This window comes from Podarcis tiliguerta (genome assembly GCF_965153285.1).
Source record: "Podarcis tiliguerta genome assembly, chromosome: 4".
NCBI lineage: Eukaryota > Metazoa > Chordata > Lepidosauria > Squamata > Lacertidae > Podarcis > Podarcis tiliguerta.
The window spans coordinates 5,790,646-5,803,976 of record NC_139537.1 but is presented as its reverse complement, the minus strand read 5'-3'; the positions used below and the strand labels follow the sequence as shown (position 1 = coordinate 5,803,976).

Here is a 13,331-nt window from a genome sequence, read left to right as displayed (position 1 = left end):
GCTGGTTCAAGTTCCCATGTCCCCTTGTAAGTTTACATTCTCCTTCCAATTAGCCCAATTAGCTGGACAGATGGAGAGCGCTAAAACGACGACTCGCCAGGAAGTTTTATTGCAGGCAGATCCAAATAGTTTGAGTACCAAGGCGTTTGAGAACCAAGGCACCACTGTACAGGACTGCCTTCAGAAGTCTTCTGAAAGTTGTATGGTTACTTATCTCCTTGGCTCGGGGAGGTCACATAACTCCAGAGCCTCCAACATTTCTCTGATGAAAATAGGGACGTCCTAAGGAAAAGCGGGATATTTCAGGATCAAATCAGAAACCAGGATGGCTGCTGTAAATCAGAAGCCACCTCTGGAAAATAGGGAAAATTGGGGGGGTCTGTATTCATGGGAGAGCGCCTCTGATTCACAGTGTTTACGGAGCTCACAGAATGTAATTCAAGTGCTCACCTGACAAATGTTGGAGGTCAGGACACACCCTGGGAGGAAACACTTGTTTTCTGGATGAGAAACACAACCACAACTTGTCTGTGCAACCGCAGATGGGTATCTCCGCCTTTGCTGATCTGCCTGTGCGAACACCAGAGAAGGAAGCTGAGCATAGGAAGCCGCTTTGTGGTGAATCCAACCATCGGCCCATGTTGTCTGAACGGACTGTCAGAGCAGCTCTCCGTGACAGCTGATAGGAACATGATAGGAGTTTGTAAAATGATGCATGGCGTTGAGAAAGGGACTCAAGAGACATCCGTCCCCCCAATAACTCGTGGAAATCCATGAAATGAATGTTGGCTGTTCTCGGATCCTACTTGCAAGTTTTACCCAGGTATCTGGTTGGCCATTGTGAGAACAGAATGCTGGACTTGAGGGGGTTTAGCTTGATCCAGCGGGCTCTTTTCTGATTTACTATAAATTCGGCAGAGTTAAGCAGCATTTAAACCGAAACCTGCAAGCTCAGCACACACTTGTTTAGCTTTAACAGGGTCATCACCTTTTCAACTAGTTCCAAAAGAAGAGATGAGCTTATGTAAGACTGTGAGATACTCATTTTTGTCCTGACTTTCCCTTTGTCGTTTTCATCGGACTATATCCAGGCTACTTAATGCTCTCAGCAAAGAAACCAATAATCCTAAAGTTCTTAGAAGCTATTCATTCCGTTGGCCTCACATAGGATTGTGAAAATCAGCTCAATAATTTCTTTAATTTTTTTTAATTCATTTTTCTTTTTCATTCATTACATACATCTCAGAGCCTCTTGGGCTTGCCGATCAGAAGGTTGGCGGTTCAAATCCCCGCAATGGGGTGAGCTCCCGTTGCTCGGTCCCTGCTCCTGCCAACCTAGCAGTTCGAAAGCACGTCAAAGTGCAAGTAGATAAATAGGTACCACTCCAGCTGAAAGGTGTTTCTGTACGCTGCTCTGGTTCGCCAGAAGCGGCTTAGTCATGCTGGCCAAATGACCCGGAAGCTGTACACCGGCTCCATCGGGCAATAAAGTGAGATGAGTGCCACAACCCCAGAGTCGGTCACGACTGGACCTAACTGGGATGCCAGTGTGGTGTAGTGGTTAAGAGCGGTGGACTCGTAATCTGGTGAACCGGGTTCGCTTCCCCGCTCCTCCACATGCAGCTGCTGGGTGACCTTGGGCCAGTCACACTTCTCTGAAGTCTCTCAGCCCCACTCACCTCACAGAGTGTTTGTTGTGGGGGAGGAAGGGAAAGGAGAATGTTAGCCGCTTTGAGACTCCTGAAGGGGAGTGAAAGGCGGGATATCAAATCCATACTCTAACGGTCAGGGGTCCCTTTACCCTTTACCTTTACCTCCTGGTTGCTTTTCCCCTCCCCACTTTGAACATGACACCCTCATGTTTTGATTTCCAGATCCGGATGTCTCCTGCGTATTTAACAGCAAGAAGTACAAGGCGGGAGAGAGCTGGCATCCTTACCTGGAGCCGCAAGGTGTGATGTACTGCATCAGGTGCACCTGCTCTGAGGTACCTTGCGAAATCCTTAAATGGCTTGGCAGCAGGATCTCCAGATGATATACTTTGAGTGATGATGACCTGAGCGACCATCGCCATCAATAATACGTACATGCTGCTTAATGTGCAATATCCCTAAGCGGTTTGCATAAAGCACAGTAATATAATTTTTAAAAATGAAAATGTATAGGTGATACAACATTTTAAACCAAAAAAACCACAAATAAATGTATCTGTGGTTTTAAGCAACAGCAGAAGTTTGAAGAAAACAGGGAGGGAGGGATGCAGAGGGAGGCAAAGGCTTGAGGATATTTCGTGTTTGATGTGAGACCAGTGCCGGATTTAGGTTTGATGAGGCCCTAAGCTACTGAAGGTAATGGGGCCCTTTACATGTCCAGCTGTCCTTTGCCAACAACAAATTGTCACTGCTTTTTGTGTTGAATATATTCTATGTGGTAATCTATGGACCTAATAGGTATCTAAAGCCATTTGCACATATTGCCATGCAACCTGTCCATGCACATAACAAAATATGCATTTTATCAAAGTAATTGTTGAACTGAAACCAGTGATATTTTAGGGAGCAGGCTAGCAGGCGGGGCCCCTGACTTACATCATAGGAGCCTACACAACACAAAACACTGTTGCTCTATGTAGGTTTTATTTTATGTGTTTTTTATCTTATATTTTAGGGACGCGGGTGGCACTGTGGGTTAAACCACAGAGCCTAGGACTTGCTGATCAGAAGGTTGGTGGTTCGAATCCCCGCGACGGGGTGAGCTCCCGTTGCTCAGTCCCAGCTCCTGCCAGCCTAGCAGTTCGAAAGCACGTCAAAGTGCAAGTAGATAAATAGGTACCGCTCCGGCGGGAAGGTAAACGGCGTTTCTGTGCACTGCTCTGGTTCGCCAGAAGTGGCTTAGTCATGCCGGCCACATGACCCGGAAGCTGTACGCCGGCTCCCTCGGCCAGTAAGGCGAGATGAGCGCCGCAACCCCAGAGTCGGTCACGACTGGACCTAATGGTCAGGGGTCCCTTTACCTTTACCTTATATTTTGGAAATGTACATTTTTCCCATTTAAATTTTCTGTGGGCCCCCAAGAGAGTGGGGCCTAAGCTATAGCTTGTTCAGATTATACGTAAATCCAGCACTGTGTGAGATGATGGGGTAAAGATTTGCAGACGTCCGCTCTGTGTGATTTGCCTTGCGGCTGCAGTCAGTGATTTCAGCTCAGCTGAGGCGACCATTGCCCAGCAGTGATTTCAGCTTGTGGAAGCTAGCCAGGGTTGCATACCTAGCCTAGCATCCCATCCTTGTCACCAGTGAAGTATAGGTGGGTTCCCACGAGGCAAGATACAGCAATAACAGCAAGAACCTTCATTGAACTACATAACTGGGAAACAGGGGCGAAGCAACTGCTTATATACATTCCTGAAAGCCTGGGCCACTCCCACTCCCAAAGTGATTGGCTGTCTAAACTTCCAAGCTGCGAATCACGACTCAAGAGTTCCAGGGCCAATGGCAGAGGCCCAAATCCTGAAATGTTCTGTGATTGGACATCATGTATCAAATCAGAACTCAGGAGCTCATCAGAATTCTCAGTCTAGACTCAAGCTCAGGCAAACTCAGACCACTGAATTCTAAACAGGTTTGGCTGTCTATCGATCTATTAATTGATTCTAAGTTTTGATTTATATTGCTATATCTCTATTGCCCCTGTTATACCTAATTGCAAATTCAAATGTATCCCTATCGTGTTTTTTGACTTCCTTGATATTGTATGAGGGCTGGAACTGGTCTGTGACTGAAATAATAAAATTCAATTCAATTGATTGATTGATTGATTGATTGATCGATCTGGATAAACATTGACCAGTCAAACAAAGCAAATGAAAAGGCATGGAGCTGTTTAAAGACTTTCGCTGCACTAAGAATGGTCTTCTTGAAAAAGGCTGAGGCTTCCAGGTCAGAGAGCAGAACTGGTGGGGATTTGTTCTGATGATAGATATTGAGCCAATAATTCAACCTCACTGATTATTCCCTTTTCCACGCAGGATACCAATGTCAGCTGCTCCCAAATCCAGTGCCCGCCTCTTCAGTGTCCGAATCCCATCAGTGACCCACACCAATGCTGTCCCAAGTGCCCAGGTAAGTGGATTTGAATGCCCCTCACTGACAGCACACAGTTTATACATATCTATATCTATTTATAGCAGTGCCTCCCCCTTCCCCAGAAATGTACGTGTGAATGCACTGGCGAGAAATATCCTCATATGGGGGGTGGGGGGGGGAGGAGACAAAATTGCTGGAAAAAATGTCTCTGCTAGGAGAAATTTCCAGTAAAAGGCTGATGATTTTTTCATGACTTTTCAAAATGTAAACTGATGCGGAAATGTGGAGAATCATCAAATCGTAGGGTTGGACTAAATTCAGCCCCCGAAAGTGAACTTAGTTTTTTTTTTAAGTGAGGAAATAAAGCAGGCATTTTTAGCAAGCAAGATAATTTGACTTCAGCAGCAATCTCTTCTACTCAAAGATAAGGATATGGGATTAAAACAGTGCCTTGTGAGCGCTTTGCCAATGTTATTTTTCAGATAAAGTAAAGGTAAAGGGACCCTGACCATTAGGTCCAGTCATGGCCGGCTCTGGGGTTGCGGCGCTCATCTCGCTTTACTGGCTGAGGGAGCTGGCATACAGCTTCCAGGTCATGTGGCCAGCATGACTAAGCCACTTCTGGTGAACCAGAGCAGCGTACGGAAACACCGTTTACCTTCCCGCTGGAGTGGTACCTATTTATCTACTTGCACTTTGACGTGCTTTCAAACTGCTAGGTTGGCAGGAGCTGGGACTGAGCAGCGGGAGCTCACCCTGTTGCGGGGATTCGAACCGCCGACCTTCTGATCGCCCAAGTCCTAGGGTCTGTGGTTTAAACCACAGCGCCACCTGTGTCCCCATTAATTGTAGCATTTGGTGAAAGCTGCGAGAGAAGCCCAGCCTTCTGAATTTTGGGGGTGGATTTCTGGACAACTTCCCAAACTGCATCTGGATTCTGGCACTAAACTATAGGCTTCACCCTGGCACAACCTCACTAGGCTTTGCTACCAACATTTATTTTTCCATTTCCTTTTTTAAATTTACTGGGAAGTCTTCTATCATCACCACCTGGGTTAGAGGGGAATTTGCTGATATCAGTTTTCCTTTATATTTCACCCACATCTCAGTGATATTTCTTAATAAGGGATTTTCAATATTCTGCCACCATTGCCTGCTTGGTTTGATAAAAAAATATATTCGCTGACTTCTCCCTCATTTCCTGTGTACAGTGGACCCTGGGGTTACGTGCTGATCTGGATACGTAATCTTCGGGTTGCAAAAGCGGCAAACCTAGAAGTGTATTCTTCCGGGTTTCGCCACTCGCACATGTGCAGAAGTGCTGAATCGCGCCGTGCGCATGTGCAAAAGTGGCACCTCTGGTTACAGATTTTTTGGGTGTGCACGGACCCCTGAAACGAATTAAATTCAGCGGTCAGAATATTGATTGCAAAGAATTGGAAGGGGGGGGGATACCATCATTATTAGAATGGCAAAGCAAGCTCCGTGAGTTTGTGGAAATGGCAAAATTGACCGCAATCATTAGAGGCCATTTAAATCAGAGAATAATTAAAGAGTGGGATGGAAGGAAGGAAGGAAGACATGAGAAAATATGGTTCCGGAATTGGAATATTAATAGATAATGTGTAAAACATGCAGGGTTAAGCAAGGAAATAATAAAAGAATCAATTGAATAATTATTAATCTACAACAACACAACAAGATGGAAGAAGTTAAAAAAGATATTGAGATCACACATGGGTGAAGGGGAGTGGGGGGTATAGGGGAATTTATTTAAAAAATCTAATATAATATTTCTAATTGTGTTGCATTTATATATAGCAAAGGGAAGTCTATAGCTATTAGGTATATTTTAATCTAGTCAACTACTGTATGTAATAGGCTTATGTTACAAAACGAATATGGATTTTGAATTTGATGTTTGTAATTCTTTTCTGGTTTTGGAATAAAGTTTTTAAAAAAAGAAAAGAAAGAAAGAAATGAAATAAATTCATAATCAGAGGGTCCACTGTACCACTCTCTAACCATTCTATCTCTCCTTGCTCTGTTATCCCATCTATGATATATCTTAACCAATTTGCTATATAATATAACTTTATGTTGGGGAGACACAGTCCTCCTGTTTTCTAGGGTTTACCGTGTTTTTCATCCTATAGGGAGCACCGGCCCATAGGACGCACCTCGGTTTTTTGGGGGGGAAATGAATAAACAAAAATTATTCCCCTCCCCAGCTACGGCTGCCGCTCCAAGCCTTGCACACACCCGCCCAAAGCACAGGGCGCCCTCCATAGGGCTCCCCGTGCTTCGGGCTGCAGGCTGCCGCCCCAAGCCTTGCGCGCCCGGCGGGACCTGCCGCCGGGCATGCAAGGCTTGCGCACACCTGGCCGAAGCCCGGGGCGCCCTTCGGAGGGCGCCCCGTGCTTCGGGCTGCAGGTTGCTGCCCGCAAGCCTTGTGAGCCCGCGGGAACTCCCACCGGGCTTGTAAGACTTGTGGATAGCTTCCTGAAGCCTGGAGAGCGAGAGGGGTCGGTGCGCACTGATGCTTCTCGCTCTCCAGGCTTCAGCGAAAGCCTGCATTCGCCCCATAGGACGCACACACATTTCCCCTTCATTTTTGGAGGGGGAAAAGTGCGTCCTATGGGGCGAAAAATACGGTATACCATCTTCTTTTTGTTAATTCTAGGTTTCTTATCCCCTTTACAAAATTTATTGGTCATACCAGCATTTCTACAATCCCTTTCCAGTCCAGGGGCTTCTCTGTGTTGTGGGTAGTGTGGCTGTGTGTCCCTGTTTAGAGTAGACAGTCCTCTATTGCAGCAGCACCCAAACTTTTCCGGGCTAGTGCCCCCTTGGTCCCACAAATGCCTCCGCAGTGCCCCCTATCCTATAAAAAGCAATATTCGGAACAACGGTTCGCATGTCCCCCTAAGGGAGATAACAACCCAATAAAATCCAAAGCAGTGGCAATTGATTGCACACTTACTCAAAATCCAATTAAAACCATTTAGTTTAATTAACTCAACGAGATGGATGAACTTGATTCAGCGATGCCAGCTTTTCGAAATCCAATAGTCATTGACACCTGCAGCGCTCCCTTGTTTTCCCCTTGGCTCTTAGCACCCGCTAGGTGACTCCCCCAGTACCACCACCCACTGTGGAAACCACAGAGCTATTGGGGGGGCCTGTCGGGTCCAAGCCCAGTTTAAAGATGAAGGACTCTAAGAAGGGAAAGCAGGTCTCTCTCTCTCTCTCTCTGTGTGTGTGTGTGTGTATGTACTGAGTTGAATAGGATCCAAAAGCAGCAGTCTGATTGGTCCTAGAACAATAGGATTCCGAATGCAGCAGTCTGATTGGTCCCAAAACAATAGGATCCAGAATGCAGCAGTCTGATTGGTCCACAGAAGCCACCCAATCCAACTCCAGGTGGAAGGGAATCCGCAACCTGATTGGCCTACAGGAGAATCCCGGAATTAGCCAATCATGTGGGGCCCATTGTGTAAATAATGTATATAAAGCAGACATTCTGGGGGAACTTCCATTCTCCTCACCACTATGAGCTGAATAAAGAGCATAAAATCCACTCTCAACTCTGAGTATATTTCAGTGTGTAAAGCCATCTTGGTTTGTGTTAGCGGCACGACTCCCCTCTCAACCTTGCTGCATGTTAAATTGCTGATGTAGGGGTTGTTTTTAAAAGTCTGGAATGGATTAATCCGTTCTGCATTACTTTCTATGGGAAAGCGTGCCTTGGTTTTGGAACGCTTTGGTTTTGGAACGGACTTCCGGAACGGATTAAGTTTGAGAACCAAGGTACCACTGTACATAAAATTGCCGGAGGGCCATTACTTCTTATTGGGGCTTGCTTGCCTGCCAGAGATCATTACATGTGGTTTGCCACGGCTGGCCACTCCTGGAAAAATCGTCGCAGGGGGATGTAGGGAGAGAAAATGTCCTCAATCGTCTCTTCTTCTTCCTCCGCAGAGCTGCTCACCCCGCCTGGGGTCCAGACGCCAGCCAATTCCTCCTGCCGCTACAACGGAACAGCCTACCGGCATGGCGACATCTTCACCCACAACGAGCTCTTCCCTGCAAGGCAGTCAAATCAGTGCACCCAGTGCAGTTGCTCGGTAAGTGGCTTCGGAGAGCCGTTCTGGACGCCTCGCCCCAAAACGGACGTTGAGGAGTTGGGAAAGGTGCGGAAGAGGGAAACCCAAATGATCAAATCTGACTGAACAGGGCGACCCGAGCATGTATCAAAATTGAGGCGCTGCAATATATGACAACAGGCCAGGGAAAACGAAAGAAAGTACAGTGGTACCCTGCAAGACAAATGCCTCGCAAGACGGAAAACCCACTAGACGAAAGGGTTTTCCGTTTTTTGATGCGCTTCGCAGGACGAATTTCCCTATGGGCTTGCTTCGCAAGACGAAAATGTCTTGCGAGTCTTGAGATTTTTTTTCGCTCCCCACCCCCTTTTTCTAAGACGCTAAACCACTAATAGCCTTTTAGCAGCTAATCCGCTAATCCCTTAAGCCTTTAATAGCTGCTAATAGCCGCTAAACCGCTAATAGCGCTAATCCGCTAAGTCGCTAATAGGGTTGCTTCGCAAAACGAAAAAACCGCTAGACGAAGAGACTCGCAGAACGGATTAATTTCGTCTTGCGAGGCACCACTGTATTTGCTTAGCACACACCAACATCAGGGTAGGGCCCTGGTGGGGATAGGATAGGATAGGATAGGATAGGATACGATACGATAATCTTTATTGTCATTGTCCCATACAGAACAATGATATTGAAAAAAATCTACATAAGATATTCAAAACCAACAAGCCTGCTCTCCCAGCTATCCCAGCCTGGTTAGCCCCCTAAAAACTCTGATACCCCATTTTAAAATACAATATACTCCCATAGAGACTACCTTACACTTCATTTAAAACCAAAATCGCATTTGGATAGAAACTGTTTCTCAGGCGGCTAGTCCTAGTCTTTATAACCCTGGACCTTCTTCCAGAAGGCAGAAACTGAAAGAGATCATTTCCGGGGTGCGCACTATCCTGCACTATCTCTGCAGCTTTCTTATGGCACCTGGAAGCATAGATTTGATCCACCTTACCTTGGAAACCCAGCTAGATGCTAGGTGCGTGGGGTAGAAATAATAAATTATTAAGTTACAGGGAACCAGGCAGAGGGCCTTCTCAGTGGTGGCACCCGCCCTGTGGAACGCCCTCCCATCAGATGTCAAAGAGATAAACAACTACCTGACATTCAGAAGACATCTGAAGGCAGCCCTGTTCAGCGAAGTTTTTAATGTGAAATTTTAGTGTATTTTTCATCTTTGTTGGAAGCCGCCTAGAGTGGCTGGGGAAACCCAGCCAGATGGGCGGGGTACAAATAATAAATTATTATTATTATTATTATTATTATTATTATTATTATTATATGTTTATTATTGGAAAGGCAGGAGTGTACATGCAGGAGCCTTTTCAGTCGGAAGCTGGGCACCCAAGCGCTGGGGAAACGGACGGTTAGACTACTGCAATGTGATGTAGCTGGGCCTGCCCTTGAAGACGGTTTGGAAATGCTAGCTAGCTCAAAGCACATCTGGTGCTGCTATTGACAAAGTATCTGGATTTCTTGTGTTTTTCTCAGGAAGGCCACATTTACTGCGGCCTGGTGACCTGCCCAGAGGTGTTGTGTGCTTCTCCCGAAACCATGCCAGGCTCCTGCTGCCAAGTTTGCAGAGGTAATATAAGAACCATGATCCTCGCCACATTCCTCGCTCCTGGACCTTCGGAGGGGTGGGGAAAACAGCCAGAGATCTTTTATTATTATTATTATTATTATTATTATTATTATTATTATTAAATTTTATTGAATACAAAAAAGAATATCAAATTTAAAAAAAAGAAATACAAAACAAATTTCATACATATAGACATAAATATGATTATTTATACATCTATAAAGCAATATTCAGAAAGAAATGGAAGGAAAAAAGACTAGACAAAGAAAGAAAAAAGGAATAAAAGAAAAAAGGATTTAAAATAGAAATTTAGGAAATAGAAAAGTGTTCACTATAAACAACAGTTCCAGATCTATGCTTGCATATTGCTATATATTCCCATCTTGCAAGACATCAACCTTAATTAAAATGTTTTAAAAAGACTTCCACCATTTACACCAAGATCTTGTCTGCTGCCAAACACTGCTCCCTATGTTAACATTTCCTGGGCTGCCCTGAGAAGGAATTGGTTGTTTTTCTTTTTCTTTTTCTTTTTTTCTTTTTCTTTTCTTTTTCTTTTTTTTATAATAATTTTTATTAAGTTTTCCATATTTAGTCACGTTTTATTACATAAATCTATAACCTTAAGCATTGCTCAGACAGAGCATTGACCTCCTTGCCTCCCTCCCTCTTTCTGACTTCCAAAAATCTTTAAGTAAATCCTTAGCATTTCTATAACCACTTTTTTACTTTCTATCTTCTTTTAACATTTCACCTCATTATATGTAAAACAGCTCCTTATTTTAACATTACAAAATGAAACATTTGTACTAAGGTCAAAGCCTTCTGGGATATAATATGCAATGAATAATTAAAGGACAGAATATAGTGAAAGATGGAAAGGATTTGCTGAGATAATTAATAATTGGAATACAAAAGAGGGAGGTGTGAGGAGGTCGAGGAAATAAGTTAATGAAGATAAGAATATGGAATTATTGGATTTGTTTTTAAATTTACTTTTTTGTTTTTGTTTTTGATGTTGGTGTATTGCTTTCTTTTTTTTTACTCTCTTGTTATTGATTTGTATTGTTAATTCTGTTTTTTCGTTTTTCCTGTTTTTCTTTCTTTCTTTCTCTTGTAACTTTAAATTTCCAATAAATATTATTTTTTTAAATATATATATATATATAATATGCAATGAATTAAAGAAGGTTTTTAATATAATTTCAACAAAAAAACAGAGGCATTTTTGTTAGGTTTAATTGGAGAGGAAATTCAGGAAAAAGATGTAAATTTGTTTATGTATGCCACAACGGCTGCAAGGATACTTCTGGCCCAGAAATGGAAGCAGCAGGAACCTCCTACGTTGGCAGTTAAAGATGGTGGAATACGTCGAGTTGGCAAAGCTATTGGGACGAGACAAACTGTTTCAAAAGGACTGGAGCAAATTTATATATTATATGAAAGAAAATTGTAAACGTTTGAAAACGTTTTTAGGAATTGGTTGTTTTTCTAGCGCCATCTCAAGCTCCTTTGCTCTCCTCCTAGAGGAAGATTATTTTTCCGGGTGGCGCTGTGGGTTAAAGCACTGAGCCTAGGACTTGCCGATCAGAAGGTCGGCGGTTCGAATCCCCGTGACGGGGTGAGCTCCTGTTGCTCGGTCCCTGCTCCTGCCAACCTAGCAGTTCAAAAGCACGTCAAAGTGCAATAGATAAATAGGTACTGCTCTGGCGGGAAGGTAAACGGCGTTTCTGTGCGCTGCTCTGGTTCGCCCAAAGCGGCTTAGTCCTGCTGGCCACATGACCCGGAAGCTGTACGCCGGCTCCCTCGGCCAATAAAGCGAGATGAGCGCCGCAACCCCAGAGTCGGTCACGACTGGACCTAATGGTCAGGGGTCCCTTTACCTTTACCCAGGAGCAACTGGAGCTGTTTTGCTGCCTGAGGCAGAAGTTTAGGGCAGCAGGCTAGTTTGGGAGCTGCAGGGCAGACCACGTGGCCCCCATTCCTAGCTCTATTCCAACACCACCCGAATTTACTGCCTGAGGCAGCTACCTCGCTCTGCCTCATGGAAGGACCGGCCCTGCCTCTCCCCACTCCATCTGAACTCCTTGCATTTGGTTATATAGGGCGGTAGAGGTAGGGATTCTGTGGCAGGGGTCAGCAAAATTTTTCAGCAGGGGTCCACTGTCCCTCAGACCTTGTGGGGGGCCGAACTATATTTTGAAGAAAAAAAATATGAACGAATTCCTATGCCCCACAAATAACCCAGAGATGCATTTTAAATAAAAGGACACATTCTACTCATGTAAAAACACGCTGATTCCCGGACCGTCCGCGGGCTGGATTTAGAAGGTGATTGGGTCGGATCCGGGCCCCAGGGCCTTAGTTTGCCTACCCATGGACTAGAGCAGGCATAGGCAAACACCGGCCCTCCAGATGTTTGGGACTACAATTCCCATCACCCCTAGCTAACAGGACCACTGGTCAGGGATGATGGGAATTGTAGTCCCAAACATCTAGAGGGCCAGAGTCGATTCCTGGGCCATCTGCAGGCCAGATTTAGAAGGCGATTGGGCCAGATCCAACCCCCTGGCCTTAGTTTGCCTACCCATGTTCTATGGTTTATTCAAGTTCTCTCCCTTAAGAAGTTTCTTTCTCCCTCTGTTTGATATACTGAATAGTTACTTCCTTGGGAGTGAGGGGCAACAGGGTGTCATGACGGAGGGGTGTGTGTGGTCGACTGTGTTTCACCTCGGGGTGCTCCTGTTAAGCCCAGAGATCCCAGAAATTTGCTGCCCTAATAATTTGAAAGTTAACTTTCAACCGGGTTAACTCTATGCACACATAACGTTAACATTTGAAAGGCAGCAATCGCTTCTTAAAGAACTACACATAAAACGTTTCAGACGAAAGCATTCACTTGCTATCTTTCAAACAAAGACAAGAAAGAAAACTCGATCAATTTAAAAAGAACCGCAAAAGTGCTTTCACGCCAATAAGTGAAAAATGGGTGCGTGATGTCACAGGCACTAGCCAGTCCGTGCTGTGCTCAGTGGCCATCTTCTTAAAGCTGCAGATCCAGTTTTTCTTTCTTTTTTTTAATAATAATTTTTATTCAATTTTAACATATAAATTATAGTACATACCACAGAACTTCATCTCTTATACAATCTTTTTTGGACTTCTATCAGCTCATCTGATGATCCACTGTTTTAACCACTTCATATGCAATTCTTAAAATCATATTACCTTTAATTGTCTTCACTAACATCCTCCCCCTTATCCATTTTTGCAATAATTCTAATAATACTCCTCACAAAACTTTTTGCAAATCTACAAACGTAGTCTGGTCATCACAAATACTTTTCAAATAGTCTGTAAATTTACTCCAGTCTTCAGTGAATTTCTGGTCCCGCTGGTTTCTAATCCTTCCTGTTAATTTACCCAGTTATGCATAGTCCATTAATTTCATCCTCCATTCTTCTTTCGTCGGTAATTCTTCTTGCTTCCATTTTTGGGCCA

The 13,331-nt window shown here is 44.4% G+C and overlaps 2 protein-coding genes across 2 annotated transcripts in view; one reads left to right on the top strand and one right to left on the bottom strand.

Moving 5' to 3' along the window:
• The window catches only part of LOC310676834 (tigger transposable element-derived protein 1-like), a gene marked incomplete at its 3' end in the record, with an annotated part of 1,439,559 nt that overhangs the window by 16,585 nt on the left and 1,409,643 nt on the right, over positions 1-13,331 (bottom strand). The window lies entirely within an intron of this gene.
• Positions 1-13,331, top strand: part of CHRDL2 (chordin like 2) — a 42,219-nt gene that overhangs the window by 6,266 nt on the left and 22,622 nt on the right. The window contains exons 2-5 of the mRNA XM_083436640.1: positions 1,875-1,987; positions 4,028-4,121; positions 8,067-8,212; positions 9,737-9,830. Of these exons, the coding sequence (XP_083292766.1) occupies positions 1,875-1,987; positions 4,028-4,121; positions 8,067-8,212; positions 9,737-9,830 (447 nt within the window). The remainder of the gene's footprint in view (positions 1-1,874; positions 1,988-4,027; positions 4,122-8,066; positions 8,213-9,736; positions 9,831-13,331) is intronic.